General features: G+C 35.7%; 1 protein-coding gene across 1 annotated transcript in view; it reads right to left on the bottom strand.

Moving 5' to 3' along the window:
- Positions 1-525: 525 nt before the first annotated feature.
- LOC117295130 (nicotinamide/nicotinic acid mononucleotide adenylyltransferase 1-like) overlaps positions 526-17,439 on the bottom strand; it is a 46,284-nt gene continuing 29,370 nt past the window's right edge. The window contains exons 6-10 of the mRNA XM_033777694.1: positions 11,010-11,075; positions 8,532-8,668; positions 7,917-8,018; positions 5,111-5,169; positions 526-4,276 (exon numbers count right to left, since the gene is read on the bottom strand). Of these exons, the coding sequence (XP_033633585.1) occupies positions 4,162-4,276; positions 5,111-5,169; positions 7,917-8,018; positions 8,532-8,668; positions 11,010-11,075 (479 nt within the window). The 3' untranslated portion in view covers positions 526-4,161. The remainder of the gene's footprint in view (positions 4,277-5,110; positions 5,170-7,916; positions 8,019-8,531; positions 8,669-11,009; positions 11,076-17,439) is intronic.

The raw sequence follows: 17,439 nt of genomic DNA, 5'->3' as shown, positions 1-17,439 counted from the left end.
TGGCACATGTTTTTGTCTGACTTTGCATTTATGGCTTCCCATAGCTTCCCAACCTTGGTTGGCAAAAACCCAAGATGTGACATTGCAATAGAAAGATATCATATTGACCCAATGCACCTGACCTCATCAGATTAATCTTGGATGCGCCATATTGGTGGGGCAATGTCACTGTGCCTTAGACGACGCGACGTTTACATGTAAACCTATTGACCACCGAAATGGTGACCATGGCACAGTCACCGCGTGTGATGTGTGTGCAAGGGGGTCAATAAAGACCCATTTCCTTTAGCTGCCATTTTTGCTCAATGCCATTATCGAGGTAAACAAATGAAAACACGCACCTCATGTGCTAGCCCACAGCTCTCAGCCAATGAATTGCTCTTCATCGACCTCAGTGAGGGTGATGTTTTAGGCTTGTAGCTTTATAAGCAAGGGGTAAATTATGCAAAACATTAAAACCTAAGGTCCTCCCCTCTAATAATCACTGATGTCACATCGAACAAGAATAACACTTACATCAATCAGTTATATTTAATAGACATGTGTTTATTCTCTGTAAATAGTTTACAATAATTACATTATTTTACAGCTAGTAAACTCAACATTTTTCTTTGATTTAAAGGAAATGAAACTGAATTCTTTATTGCTGCAATGCTGTGTAATTGTACAATTTTCTGGGTGATGTTCATACACACAAATGAAACCCTGTATACCACTACCATTTCACACAGGAAAAGTTGGCTGAAATTTGTGTTGTACAGCAGTAATTGCCACATGACATCAAGCTAAATAAACTAGTTAAAATGTGCCCACTAACTTCCGGTGATACATGGTATCTTCACAAATAGAAAGTTGATATCACGCTATACATGAAAGAACAGACGATTTAATTTAAAGACTCACTATATCCCCCACCAAAAAATAAAATAAAAATACCCCCAAAACCACAAATAAACAATAATAATAATAAATTATTAAACATATTTCTTTCAAGAAATGACATTACTGCCTTGATGTTGCTGGAGATGACACATTTATGAAAAGGTACTTAGGGTAGTTTGGATGTTCAAGGTAGAATTTGTTTTTACACACAGATTTGAAATTATTGTTACAAAGAACAACCCTCTTCCATCGTTGTCTTCCATTTACAAGTACACTGGCATTTCATATCCAGATCAAAACAATTTCTCTCAATAATATTGAAACACCTATGTTGCATTCTTCAATTTCTAAACTTAAAGTAAATAAATCATAAAATTTACAAAACAATTACATGCATGTCACTAATACAAATGTTAACTTGTTAAAATAATAAAGTTAGGTGAACAATACACACCACCTGGATATAAAAATAAATTGTAATTCTAATAAACTAAACATGTTTACTCTAAATTTTTCTCATAAAGCAGTCATCTTGTTTTCTTCTACTCAACTCAATATTCTTAGGCTATTTCCGAAGTGGCTGCTACAGCTACGGCTATGGCTAGACCTTTTGCGCCATCATGCACTCAAGTATAGGACATCCTTAGTAACACCCTTAGCAACAGTGTAAGCCGTAGCTGTAGCCGCTAATTTGGATATGGCCTAATACAGAAGCTGGAAGGGCAAACAGTCTGAGCCCCTTTTGTATATTGAGAATCCTCATTCATTATTGCTAGTGCATACCTGGGAACATGACAAAGATTGCTGTTCTATGATTAAGGTTTAGATGAGAAAATGTCTTTGAAATCAGAGACAATGTAACACTAGAAAACATTCTACTCATTTGTAATGAGACGATCGAGAACAAAATACTATACAAGTAACTTGTAAAACTATTTGTACTTTATCCCATCACTTTACAAGGCTGCACAAGACTAATACCTTGTGGAGTATTCGAGCATAAATAGCAAATTTTCACAAAGTTTGTATATGTTCCAAAATTGAGGTGCATCATCCAAGCCCAACTTCATAAAAAGAAACCTGTACAACAGCTATTATTGTTAAGCAAAACAATATTAGGGCACCGGTTATAAAATGACTGACACATCAATTATGACTAATAACCTGTACCTGCTAAGCACAATTATTGTATGTTAGCAAATGTATGTACATAATACTTACTTTTATGAAACTGGCTAGAGATAACGAGGCAAACGTACAGATGATATGCACACATTATTTTATGGAGAGTTACTGTTCCTCATTTCGGTTCACATACCAAGAAAATCAAATCTGAAATTTGAGAGTTTTACAATAGACTTCCCATCATGCTTTTACACTTCTAAAATCAATCTGCAGAAGATACATAATAATCTTTCAAGGCTAAATTTCATAGGGCTACTTATGGAAACAATCTGCTCAGAGAATATTGCATGCTATTCAGGCTGGTTTGTGATGCAGAGCAAAACCTCTCTTATGAAGTTTGGCCCACTAGATGAAACGCCTGACGTTGGTTTGCTTGTATAATCTTCACATCACAACCATTGCCAGTTATTTGCAGCAAATAAGTAATGAACAATTTCAGTTCAAACTCTCGAAAAGAGTTTTCCCTTATCTTACCATAGAGACCATTTTGTTTGTCAAATATAATTTCCTTTTTACAATTAATTAGTTTTTAAAGCATAATATTGCATCGTTGTTTAAACATAGAGCATGTACATAACTGTCATCATTTTTAATGTAACTCTCTTCTTTTGCCTTGGATTTGCCATTTTAAAATCAGGTTATTTACTGACAGCAAGTTAAGACTTACATAAACCATGAACCATGAATGAAAAATAAACAAACAAAAAAACACCATTTACCATACAATCACATGACAGGCAGTACTGAACCAAGTCTTTGTGTCCACTCGTCCTCCAATAAAATTTATCTTTGAAAAGTGTTTCAAGCAAAAGAGTTGCTGGATGGAGAAGTGAGATATCCCACATAGGACTGCCCGGTGTCTTCCTTGCCCTGGTCTGGACCCTGGTGCCCAATCAAAATCATCAGAAGCACTTGTTTTTATGAAGAAGCCCTTTTAGTCTGGGAAAGTAATGGTTCCCTCACAAGAATGAAATTCTAGTCATTCATCATCAAGGTTTTCTTACATAGTAAATTTCACATAAGAGTCTGAGAAATACATTTGTATTCAGTATGCGGTGTTGTTTTAGTTTGACTTTGGGAGACTGCAGCCAAATACTACAAACACATTATCAGCCTGTAGTTTCATCAAGGTAATCATTGTTGTTACAACATATATTTAACATTTAACACTAGTTATATGATACATGGAAGAGCTTAGACGTTACTTGCACATAATTGAGGAGACAAATTTATCAATGATTTTGCACAGCTTGTTGAAGACTTTTCTCACAACCAATAAATTGAACAGCTACAAGTAGGAAAGACATGGTTTGTGTTATAGGGGACACATGCAAAGGCCGATTTAACTTTGGTTTTAACATGCACTCTCAGATACACGGGTCATTTTAAAGGAGCTCTTTACCAAACAATGAATTTTACTTATCAGGGTTACCATGCAAAATGTTGTCCCCTTATTATGTTTGCTTAGCTGAGACATTTGCCAGGTGTTTTCTGGAAAGCAAGCTTCATGAAACCTGGGTGTCCATTCAAGACGAGTTTAAACAAAATTGTGTGCTTGTGTTCGTAAAAAAAACTTGTAAAAATATATTTTAAAACAATTTAACTATTGTTAACTGTTGTCGGAATAACAAATAGTTTTATATTAAAATAACACAGTTTTTGTAGTATATCTTTAGAATCAATGATTTTAATTTAGAGGATATAACTACGTTTTACATGCAGGAGCAGCACCAAACAATGATAATCTTACTTGTATATATTCAGTACAGCATTGTTAAAAGCCACTTTATTTATCTCCAATGAATGCTGCAAGCAAATAACTGACTCTTTTCCAGAGTAATATGGCAGAGTTTCATCTCAAGTTACTGATGAACTTGAGTCTATCAATATTTTAAGAATCGTGATTGGACTAAAACAATTTGAAACTTGACTTCAGACTTCCTCACAGAAGACCTGAAAGAATTGAGACTTGAAGCAGAAACCTGTTTCTACTCGAGAGTGGTTCATGTGTTTGCTGCCCTCTGTTGTTGAAGACTCACTCTGGCCCCAGCATGATTAATGTGTATACTTTACGGTTGATTGCAGCATTCCTCGTTAGTCCTTCTCCTTCTCACTGTCAATCATCTGATATAGTTTATTCTGACCAATATAACGGATAACAGGATCTGGAACAATGTATCTGATACTTTCTGTGCGACTTACAGCACGTCTAGAAATAAACACAAAGTCAATCAAGAATTACTACATTGAAGCCAATTAGACAGAGTTCAGGTGAAAATAGTTTGAAAAATAACCTGAAACCATTATAATGTCTACACCAATTGTGTATCAAATTTGCCTCATAAATGTATTGCATGTGCTGTAAACAGTAGAAAGGTTATGAGTATTCATAGGGTAGGTACTTCATGGTGTACATGTATTACACAGTTGCTGGGGTTCAATACTTTAATATAATGAACTAGAATTTGCTTTCCATTATGGGTTTGCTGCCCTCTGCTGTTAAAATGAAGTCAGTCCAGCAAAATTAATAGAAAACCATCCATTCAATAAACGTAACCTGAAAACGGTGTTGCAAATAACTCAGACTGATTATTATTGCACAATAATGGCAATATTGCATAATTCAAACTAATTACTATTGCACAATCATTTAAAGGCAGTGGACACTATTGGTAATTACTCAAAATAATTATTAGCTTAAAACCTTTCTTGGTGACGAGTAATGGGGAGATATTGACGGTATAAAACATTGTGAGAAATGGCTCCCTCTGAAGTGCCATAGTTTTTGAGAAAGAAGTAATTTTTCACGAATTTGATTTCGAGACCTCAAGTTTAGAACTTGAGGTCTCGAAATCAACCATCTAAACGCACACAACTTCGTGTGACAAGGGTGTTTTTTTTCTTTCATTATTATCTCGCAAGTTCAATGACCGATTGAGCTCAAATTTTCACAGGTTTGTAATTTTATGCATATGGTGAGATACACCAACTGTGAAGGCTAGTCTTTGACAATTACCAATTGTGTCCACTGCCTTTAACATACCTGACTTTTGTTGAGCTGATATCGTTGAAAATCCATTCAGTAACAATGTGAATGTTTTTCTGCAAAAAAAAGTAGTAGAAAGAAATATTAAGTATCAACTGAAGTAATATTTAGATGGTTTCTTTCCTTAAAGGCTGTCATACTAGACATAGATTATGTGTTGCGATGCGCTTGTTAAAGAATCCTGTGCACTTCTCAGAAAGAGAAGGGGTTGGATATACATTGCATCAGCACATTGTAAACAATCACAAGGTACTATCAATAAAAACACTATTATTAAGACTTGTAAAGAGCAAGTATCTTGCTCATAATTAAAACACAGCTCTGCATACCAGTCACACAAACAAATGAGCACTTTGAGAGACTTGTGATTAAGCACTATATAAAAATCTGATTAATAAATAATAATAATAAATAAAGCTTTAAAGCCATTATACACTTAGTACACAGATTTACAAATAATTTACAGGGTTTACAGAAGGTAATGGTGAAAGACTTCTCTTGAAATATTATTCCATGAAATGCTTTACTTTTTGAGAAAACCTTAAAACAATATAAATTCTCGTTATCGAGAATTACGGATTTATTTTAAACACATGTCATGACACGGCGAAACGTGCGGAAACAAGGGTGGGTTTTCCCGTTATTTTCTCCCGACTCCGATGACCGATTGAGCCTTAATTTTCACAGGTTTGTTATTTTATATATAAGTTTTGATACACGAAGTGTGGGACTTGGACAATACTGTTTACCGAAAGTGTATAATGGCTTTAAAGCGCCTTAAATCCATGACTTGACCCCAATGCACCGTACAAATTAAAATAGCTCCAAACAAAAGGCAGAAATAACCAAAGAACATAAACGATTTCTAAAAAATATAAACCACAAAAATGGACCAGCCAATAATTAAAACCACACACCACGAAAGATCATATTTTTCTTATAGGCAGAATTTAGCCAAGGTTCAAAACTGTGCTTCAAAGTGTACAATGGAATGTGAAGGCAGCCAATTAGATACTTCACTCATGGACATTTGTCATTCATGGTCAGTTCATACATAACACCAAGGCCAGCTCATAGTCAATTTGACATCGTAGGTTTAAAGCAAAGAACTGAGTTTTACTACACAGACTTGTCCTTTAAGAATGAAGCAGATTTCATTCAATGTAATTATCAGGGATTTAGAGGGGGAGGAGGTGCGGTGGGAGGCTGGTGTTATGAACTGGTGCATAATGCACTGAGCTGCCTCTAGCAGGCTTGATACTTTGTTCTTGTTAGGGCAATGCATATTTTGTTTGAGTATACCATGAAGCAAAGAAAAATACTAAAGCTTTTCAAGGAGCACCAAGGCGATGACCAGGGGCATGGAGGCAATTGCCTCTGTTGCCTCTGGGAAATTTCAGGCCTTTGCCATAATCAGTTTAGTAGCATCAGGTTACCTGCCTAAATGCTGCAAACCATGTGATGGAGAACTGCAAACAACTTCTTATATCAATCCAATTCATCAAACTGCTTAACTGACAAAGGTTCTGTTCAGCAGGTACAGGTTAGTCATTGTTGCTTTTTTTTATTGGAGGAGGAATTGTTGAAGCAATGTTTTCTGCTAAACTGCAGAACCACAAGTGGTCAAGATAATAAATACTACATGTGCCGTACCAAAGTGTAGAATGTATACTGGACATGCTCTACATGTACATGTATATAATTCTGAGTGGTAAGTCTTACCCTGTAAGGCTTAAAACCACTGGACTAAATACAGATTAGGAAACAAGAGATAAAATATACACACAAAAAGAGCGAGAAAAAACGTGACGCAAACAAATCGTCTAAGCTTATTGCTTGGGGCAACTGTTTTTACAAGATTTTCGAATCTAAGAATCTCAGCTTTGAGCATGACCTAATGGTCTTTTCTAGTCCGAACCAAGCACCTACCAAGGGGGATGCTGTAAACACTTGAGCTTGGTAACTTGAATGACGTGCTTGGCTATTTACCAAAGAGATTATCGGATGCTTGAATAGGTCTACTTATGGGGAAAGGGCATTTCTTAAATATCAAAGTACTTTTTTTACATATATAATACAGATTTGTGACGCATTTTACCGAGTGCAAATTGTCAATGGAGGAAAACCATAGACCCATGGTTGTAGGATAGTGATGGACATTAGTATTTGGTTTAAAATACAAAATATTTAACGATTATCAGAAGAAATCCGATCAGATTGGGTGCTCAAGTTCTGCATAACATTATTTCTTGCAGACAAATATGGGATCTCTATAAACACAGACTGGAAATCCCCTTGCATTGCAGCCACTGGGACAAGTTGCTTTGCAAAGTGGGACGATGACACTCATCATAATATGCTTTTTTCCTTCCGTTTGGATTTCTCATGAGTTCTTTTGATATTAATTTGATATATTCGAGTGTGGCACTCTGCTATGACACTTGAGTAAGCAAGAATATACTCCAACTTAGATCAGGTATACATGAAATCCAGCACATGAAGGGCGCAAATGCATTCAACTTAATTTAATGTAAAGCGCATTGAGATGGTTACTATGAACTACGCTATATAAGAACTTGTTATTATTAACTGTGTTTTTTCTTGATACTCCCCAAGGAATGCTTGTGTTTAGCACGCCCCAATAAACCCTTCACAATTTACCTTTGTGTTCCTTTCAAGCGGGCGTTAATACAGGGTGCCCCGAGATGGTTACCACTCGGCTGATTCTTCAGTATAAAGAGTCAGGACTGAAGAGAACACTTACTGAACACTTATTAAAGTTAATAATTTAGCAACAGTTTACCTGGTATCTGTAGAGCACATCAGACTCATAGATGAACTTTTGTGGATTGGAGTCAGATCTAGTGATTACAACTAGTCCATATTTCTTAACGATTTCAGTAATCTGGGTACAAAGAAAACATTCAAAGAAATTTGAAAAAGTATTTATTTGTGAAAATCATTACTACATGTACATGCATCATGATCTTGTTTTGTTTCTTATACATATATTGACTTAAAAGTACCAGGTCAAGTTTTCGGCCACAGTGTTTAATATAATTATACCTTTGTTCATGAAAACATCTGAAGGCAAAATTACGGCTGTGGTTGTCATTGCAAGACAATACCAGCCGAGTTGTTGGATTAGGGAGGTGATTTCTTTTCTTGACTTCCACCTCTAGGACTCAAGGTTAGAATCATGCCAGGTCACTTTGTGGATTGGGTTTTCAGTCTCTACTTGACCGTGTGGGCTTTCCATGGAATAATTCCCTAGAATTTTCCTCCCATATATAAAACTTAAACTTCTTCTTAGTCTCTCTCCATGGGGTTCTATTGTCTAGTACAGGGATGAAGCTGCTTCTCTGAGAGTCCTTTACTACACAACCAGAAACAATTAACATTCAGTAGAGACTCTTACATCTTCGTCTTTCCATAGTCCAGGTACAGCGAATGACTCTAATAGATCAGCACCACATAGCAGCTTGACCTGAACTGGCTGAAGGTTCATGTTATTGGTACATGAAGTGTAATGCATCTCCTCATAGTGGTCATTATCTGAGAACATAACAACAAAAATAAAAGACAACTTAAAAATACAATGTATAGAAATTCCAATATTCAACTTAACCATGACATCAATTATTAATTTATCTTAGAAAATGTACTTTTGAGAGAAACATTCTTGTTTTCAAGGTAGCTGTTGAGTGGATTGAATCTTTGCACCGTGTAAAGGAAGCAAGGCTTCAAGTTTTCCCATGACAATCACCTGTCTTAGTTTGTAAGCTTATATCATAACAGTAGCACTGCGTTATACAATTAGGCATGTTACTATGGCTTTGGATTTCATTTGAGGATTTTAACATAAGGGGTTTTGTTTTTTTGACAGAGCCATGATGTCCTCACTAGACTTCCAGGTACAAAATTAACGGATACTGCACCAAAAGAAAACTCAACTTCGTCCAAACAATTAGAGAAAGTAGAGAAGTCCTTGATTGACTGGGTTGACAAACATGCATGTGGGGTTGTCTACCCAATCAAAACGAGGACTTAAAGAAAAAAGGTTGAAGTGTTTTGGCAGAGCGAGAACTGACTCAAGAGACGCTTTTATGTACGAAACAAATGGTGATGACACTACAAAGAACCGAGTCCAAACAATGGAAAAAAACAAGAAGTTCTTGATTTACAGGTCGACAATGAGAGTGTGGTGTGTGTGTGAACTTTTAAAGACAAAGTAAGGCAAAACAAAATGCACATGAAAATACTCAATTGACATGACAATACAGGGGAACGATAACAAATGATTGAATTAACCCAAAACAATTAGATCTAAGAGACTCTGAAAAAAAGAATCAAAATATTTTCACAAATTGGACACAGCCTTCATTAATTTTGTGCAGAAAAGTCTATGTTCGGGAGAACAAAGAAAGTGAGGTCATCAGTTTACACTACATCTTTACATTCATATCAAAATATTGAACAGCTGCAAAACATACAACTTAAATAAAAAAAGACAATAGAAACGAGGATTAAAGATTAAACCAAAACAAAAGGAACTAACTAAGTAAGTTTACTCCTTAAAATGTTTGCACAAAAAATAATAACTTTAGGGGTTGTCCAAAGTTTGAAACACTTTCAAAGCAGTACAGAAAGCACTATTGTCAAGTATGGGACTCGAACACACTTGACTTGCTTCTGTAGACCGCTTAGCCATGAGCCCGGCCAGAAGTAATTATTGTATTCTTAATTCTTGAAATCCTCTTCTGCTGCAATTGCATTGCTTTCTGTTCTGCGCTATTGCTACAATGTTGACAAATACAGACAAACTCAAAATAAAAAGAATGATTTCACAACAAACAAGGGAAAATTAATATAAAAAAAGTCAACGCAATCAAAGTACAATCTTCAAGAAATGTTCACAATAATACTAAAGAACAACGCCATTCCAGTCCTGATTATACCATTTATCATTGATGTATAAAGCCCAATTAAAGATAATCAATCGCAACGAATAATTTGAAAAATCCCGATGCAAATTTCCTTCTATTAAGTTGAAATTTGTTCAACTCTTGCGAAGCATTCCCAGCAAAATCAGGGCTGTGACGTTAAAAACTAATTTTGCATTCGCAGGAAGTATGAACCAGGCTTTAGGCAGTCTGAACATCATCTGAACATCATCTGTGCAGACTGAGCTGCTTTTCAAAACACCTGCCTTCAACCAAACTTTTCAACAGTTTTCAAGGTAGTGAAATAGATTCCCAATTTTTCAAGATGTCTTCCCTTCAAAAGACTCATCCTATCAATATTAATTTCCTGATTTGTGTCTAGCAATCTTTATTACATGTTTAAAATCTATATTTTCAGAGTCATACAAATCTCCCTCCCTCATCAGTACTATGAGCTTCCTTGAAAATGTTGAAAACTGGAAATTATTTGCAGTAAAGACCAACTACTGTTGATCAGTACTTGTGAAGACCAAATGTCCCTGGTCCACTTAAAATGCTATACCACAATTATCTTCCTGCGGGTGTTTTTGTTTCAGCATGGTTTCAGGTTGAAACAGCAAATAAATGTTTTAAAACTCATGTAAATTTAACTGTAGTAGTTTTGGAGCCAATGAAGTAGTCTTGCTAGAAGGTTGGGCCCAATTTCATGGCACTGTATACCAGGAAATTCTGCACATACGGACCCTGTAGTTCTTAGTAACATGCATTTAACAAGGAATACAACAAGCAGCACCATTATCGGCACTGGTTTAATCCCCTTGCCCGTATTGTTATGTAGTCTACAAAGCTTTTGAACACAGCCATAAAATTGCTCTTGTACTGGAATGGCCCTGTTTTTAACATCAACTACATGTACGTGTATAACAAGACACTGTACAGCATGCTATCCCTACCAGCAGCGCCCAGAGTCCCTCCAAAACAGGACAGAGATGAAACTGTTCTTAGTGTCACCAGAAAGTCTTGTCAAAAGGAAATTGAGAAGAATAGAAGAGAAAAACATATTTCAAACCATGTTAGTTATATTATTTACTTATTCCTCTTTCAATCTTACTCTCTGTTTTCAAACGTGGCCTCATTTCATAGAGCTGTTAAGCAGGCAGTGTTAATGTATGCATGCTTGCTGAGAAAACGGTAGAAGGGAACCTGTCAAAATCGGTATATAATGTACATCACAAAGCATTTTTGGCTGGTTCCCTTTTTGCTTAGCAATAATTTTCTGTTTGAGTGCCCCTAACAGCTCTACAAAACTGGCCCTTTCCCTATAAGTCTTGGTCCCAGACGCTGTTGTGTGTTTTATCAACTGAACTTTTCTTTTGTGTTATCACTTAACTGAACTATCAAAAACTAGAGGGTGCCGACTTTTTCACTACAACAATTATCAACATGCACCCTTCACTAGTAGAATTGCAACACTGCAATGCATATTACTTATGGACAGTCACAATGAAAGACTGTTTTGCACAAAGACTACTGCTAAATTCATCCATCAACAATAATTTTTAAATTGGTCAAAATACTTTAGTGACCAACAATAGACCTTTATCATGCTGCCTCCATCTTGGTCACGTTCCTTGTATCGAATAACAATAATGAATGCTTATAATCATCTTGCAATAAGGAACCAGACTATTTTGTTTTTCCAGCCTCGGTTTGGTAACATTGATATCCATGGGAGATATTCAAGATGGCTGCATCTTGATAAAGGTCTATTGGATTTTGAATTGGAAATTGTTTTTTAATTATTTCAAGACTACAGAGAAATAAACCGCTTCTCCTAAGTATCAGACCATAGTAAGAAAATACTGAATCACAAACGTACACATGCTGTTATTAGCAATTAGATTCCTTCAGAGCTAATGGTTTCTAATTGCACATTACACCACAAACTACAAACAGGTTTTTAAATGCATGCACATTTCATACCGATTTGATTTTTCTCTCACTCAAATCAACGGAACTACATCCCTGCAGCTGAACGAACAAATAGTCAGGCCCCTTTATATATAACATGAGAGTTTAAATCATAGTATTGTCATTATGTATAGGGAACCTGACAATGATTGACCCACCACGTCAGAAAGAATAGTACATGTCCATCAGAGATCCGGTGTAATATAACTCAAGTAAGAAGATGTCATCATGAAGCCTTGGTGCCTATGGTCTACCCAGCTATACATGATAGGTGGTTAATTCATTAGAGTAATTACACATACTGAAACAGTATCCTTGGTGGACTCTACTTCTGATCAGAATGACAGTCATTGAACAACTCAAAACCACTCTCAGAATTAATTAGGCTGAAAATGGATACTTCTATGCACAGACAGTATCCTACCACTGTGACTGTCCACTGTTTAACTATACATCTTGACAATGATGACAAATTTCCTCTAGTTGTGTAGCAGGACCAGCCTATTTTTACTTCCACCCTCGGTATGGTTATATTTATTTATAAGGAAGCAAAAACAAGATTGCTGTGATACAAAAAGTCAGGCGACCCCCAGAGGGTATGAATGGTTGAATATCCAAAATAAAAAAGAACACAGAGAACGCCAAATGCGACATTATACATGAGCTTTTGTTGTGAGACCACTTTTATTGATGCGCGTATGCCATTTTTTGACCATACAGTAGACGTCATGAACATTAAGCAATGAAAACACATAGAAACGGGCTATGTACGTGTCATGTGATGATCATTTTGACATACATGCATGTCACGTGGTGCGATAAGCCGCGCCCACAGATAACACATGGGGCGGTCGAGCTCAGCGTTCTTTGGGTTCTATTTCTATGATTTTCCCTAAAACACTATTTTGCATTATTATAAAATCATTTATACAGAAACAATCATTGCTTCCTGGTATCCCAGCCACTAAGTTCAATAAAAAAAACAGTAACATGAAGTAAAAACACCATTCCCCATTTTATTTTTCCCTCGTAAAATAATTGATTACTCATGCTTCCGGTGGAAGATTTTTTCATCTTGATCATCCCAATAAGCGTTGGCGATCTACATGTCTTGATTAATATAAAGAAGTGAACTTTATATCAATGGTGAGTCCATTAGGTCTAATTATAGAGACAAGGCTAAATTGATGTATCGTTTCGATCCTCCATTAAAGAGAAAAATTGGAACTGGAAATATAAAGAACCAATGATCAAGAAGTAAAGCAGTCTGACCCGATTTGTGTCATCACAAAATCTGCATTTGTTATTTACCCTGTATACAGGGTAAATGACAAAGATGGTGACATAAATTTAGGGTCCTTATAAAAAAAAGCAAGACGAATCCGAAGTATGCAGTTAGAATGGGCGAAAACAATTCATTGCTTTAAGTTATGTTTCTTTGCGGTCGGTAGGCTTTGGAGTGCCACTGTGGTTAGGTTGAGAGCTTTACAAAGTGCCGGGTATCATTCAAAAACACTTTCTCCTACTCAGTAACATTCACAGAAAATTGGGCAAGAAACACGCATCCAATTTTGGTCTCCCAACACGGTGTAAATATTTCACTGTAATTTCACTTTCTCTAACTCTGTGACATTCGGAGAAAATTTTGCTAAAAACAAGCATCCAATTTTGGTCTCCCAAACACAGCATACCATAAATGTTATACTCATTCACTGCACACTGGTTTGACTTCCCCGGCAATCTCTTGATCTTTCAGTTTTTAATCTTGGCCACAAACCTATATCTTGGGGGTATATTGCTGAAAAGCCTGGTACAATGAAAACACCATCCCAAAGAGTCTGCCGATAAGAGCAGCTTTTCTGATTGAGATACCCTCTGGAATAAAAACGTCTTGTTTGAATTAATTTGATTTCTGGTGATATTTAAGTTGTTTAAGGGGTCCAGTGAAATAATCAAGGAGATTCAACAAAACAGATCGTAGCCACTGGCCACTAAGAAGTTTTGTTCCAAGCAAATAATCGTAAATTTTGATCATTACTTTTTAAATTTTATACGTTTATGATGCTTTTGAAAAGTAGATGCTTTATTACAGTTCATGGTAATGGATCACAATGGGTTCTGGTGATATTTAAGTTGTTTGAGGGGTCCAGTGAAATAATCAAGGAGATTCCACTAAACAGATCGTAGCCACTGGCCACTAAGAAGTTTTGTTCCAAGCAAATAATCGTAAATTTTGATCATCACTTTTTAAATTTTGTATGTTTATGATGCTGTTGAAAAGTAGATGCTTTATTACAGTTCATGGTATAGATCACAATGGGTTCTTAAATATTTCCATTTGTTATTTATCAGTATGATTCCAAGGAATCATTTGGCTTCTCAATTTCAATATTGCTGAGTGACACATGATATGGGTTCAATATTACAACAACCATTAGACTACAGTTAAAAGACAATTAACTGCAATACAAACCGAAATCCATTTTTATTGAACTGTGTACGGTTCGAAAACACTAACGGAGCTGAAAGTTCCTAACATTCAATAACTGCATGTAATTTTAATGCAACAGATGGTACTTCAAGATCAAGTTTCAATGTATAATTAATCTATCTGATACATGTGCATTCACCATGACATGAGGGAATAGCAAAACCTATTACTTATAGTAGAATCAGAATGGATTGACCTTTTCTGTGCCTGTTGGTGTCAGCGGCCATGTTAAGAATCTGCAGTGATTTAGTTGTGGCTGCTGGTGCTCTCATGGCCTTAGTGCTAATGGAACCCATCACATTATTGCTAACACCAAGAAATCATAATTATACCCTTCAGATCTCACTGATGATATGTGTCTTCTTCTTTTCTCTTTAAAGGGTTTCGACACCTTTTGTAGATCAGGTTTTTGACCATGACATGAATCCCTACTCACTGTGAATGAAGATGTATGTAATTACCTGTAGAAGTTTCAGCTTCATTAGTAGTTTATAAGGAAAAAGGGAAACATCACAGAACAATGTTTTCTGGAGAGTTACATAAATCCTTTGTACTGCCAAAATAATTGTTTTCTCACTGAGACGAAAATTATTTTTAGCAAGTAATATTTTAAGGGAAGCTTTCTACCATCATAATCTATAACCTGTGTAAGTACGTCTAAGGTAAATCTGTGCACTGTTGTGTTTTGTGTTGTACAATAAGTACCCAAACAATTTAAATGTGATATCTCATCATGTTCAACAGATCTTAGCCAAGCCAGTATCATCAGTCCTTATCTGCAGTTTGTCAACCTCAATTACATCTCAGCATGCTACACTCCCGAATCTGCCTTATTGTAATGGTTCTGTGCACCAAATAGTCCCATAAACTCCTCTATAAAGTCGTCTGCAATGTCTTTTGGCATACATGTATATCCAGTTTCTTTGCTTGGGTTTCTTTTAAAGCCATTGGACCCTTTCGGTACAGAACAGGAAAAAAAGTTCACAGATTTACAAATAATTTACAGGGTTTACAGAAGGTAATGGTGAAAGACTTCTCTTGAAATATTGTTCCATGAAATGCTTTACTTTTTGAGAAAACATCAAAACAATATTAATTCTCGTTAGCGAGAATTACGGATTTATTTTAAACACATGTCATGACACGGCGAAACGCGCAGAAACAAGGGTGGGTTTTCCCATTATTTTCTCCCGACTCCGATGACCGATTGAGCCTAAATTTTCACAGGTTTGTTATTTTATAATAAGTTGTGATACACGAAGTGTGGGACTTGGAAAATACTGTTTACCGAAAGTGTGTAATGGCTTTAAATTACAATTTTCTGTGCACCATATAGTCCTTTATATTTATGATTTTTGCATATCTATTTTCCTTTGACTATACATATTGTATTTAGGTTTCTTTTAAAGTATCCAAGCATAATGGATGTTTTTTTAAACACTTCTATTTCAGTACTATGCATTTGGATCCATAGGGAATATCCAGTAAATATTTGTGTATGAATTGAGAGTACTTATTAACCCAATTCTCCTGATGTCATATCTACAATAAATATTGGTTGCATCGTCGTGGGAATCAGTTTCCCTGTTATTCTGTCATGACCATTTGAAGCGATGCCCACGGGTTTATATGCTCACCATATTTAACATGTACACATGCAATTTGACACCCAAAATGGCTGACCGCCGGCAGAAAGTAGGCGCATATATGCCAGCGCTTCTGCAAAGTAAATGTATATCTTGGCCTTTTTATGGTTATCCAAACACGTTTATGTACATGTATGCACAAGGGTTTTTTTTTTTTTTTTGACTTTTTAAAAAAACTTGAGGAATAAAAAAAATTCTTTGAATGAAAGTAATTAAGTTTTGATTCTTTCAGGAAACTTTGTTGGGGCAAAAAAGGCGATCTCTGGTTATTGCCTTGGTGCCCTTGAAATGCTCCAGAAGATATTTACAATTTCACATAGGGTGTCCTTCACCAAATAGAAAATGCCTTGGTGCCCTTACACTTGCAAGGCCTGTTTTGATAACTTACTTGGTTCATAAATGCAAAACCTCTCTAAGTGAAAAGCCTCTCTACTCAAGTTTTGTTGTAAATCAGCCATCACTATCCTATGACCAACTTGTAATCAAGTACATGTAGACGTTAGTCCTTAATCAAGTGGACAAGAGTGATCACACGTTACTGAAACTAGAGTTGTAGCTAGTGTTCTTGAGCAAATGAAGCATGCCTTAACAGTGCTGCAATTAATTAGACTGGATACTGATTGGGGTTTTCATTTGATTTAAGTAGGATCAAGTAGGATCTTGGCTAAGCCATGGATATCATTGATGTCTTCATGACCAAATAAAAACTACTTAAAATGTCTGCATCTTCTTTTAATATTATTATTATTGTTACTGTTACTGTTACTGTTACTGTTACTGTTACTGTTACTGTTATTGTTATTGTTATTGTTGTTGTTGTTGTTATTGTTATTATTATTATTATTATTATTATATTTGTGTAATACTTCATTTACATGAAACAAATGGGAATATTTTAATGTAGGAAAAACAACTTTTAATACATTTGTGTCCTTGTATACTTTTTTAACATTTTCAAATGAGCACTTTGTATTTTAAGAAAAGAAAGGGTGTTATTAACTTCAAATTATGTTTATGAGGCACCTAAAACAGTACAGCATTTTTCACTTTGATTTCAGGATTATGTGTAGTTGTTTCACTTCATAAACCTTACTGAACAACCTCTGAACAACTACACACAAATTGCATGATGATGTGGTGATCTAGCCATAGCCGAAGCCACCAATTGGTTAACGCCTTAAAACAATAACCAGAGATGCTGTTACTACAGCCATCACAGCAGACTGTTTGAAATCTCAGTCATTTTAGTCACAGGAATTGGTTTAATTTGAGATG

Source organism: Asterias rubens, chromosome 9 (genome assembly GCF_902459465.1).
Source record: "Asterias rubens chromosome 9, eAstRub1.3, whole genome shotgun sequence".
In the NCBI taxonomy this organism is placed as follows: domain Eukaryota; kingdom Metazoa; phylum Echinodermata; class Asteroidea; order Forcipulatida; family Asteriidae; genus Asterias; species Asterias rubens.
This window is presented reverse-complemented; position numbering and strand designations above follow the sequence as displayed.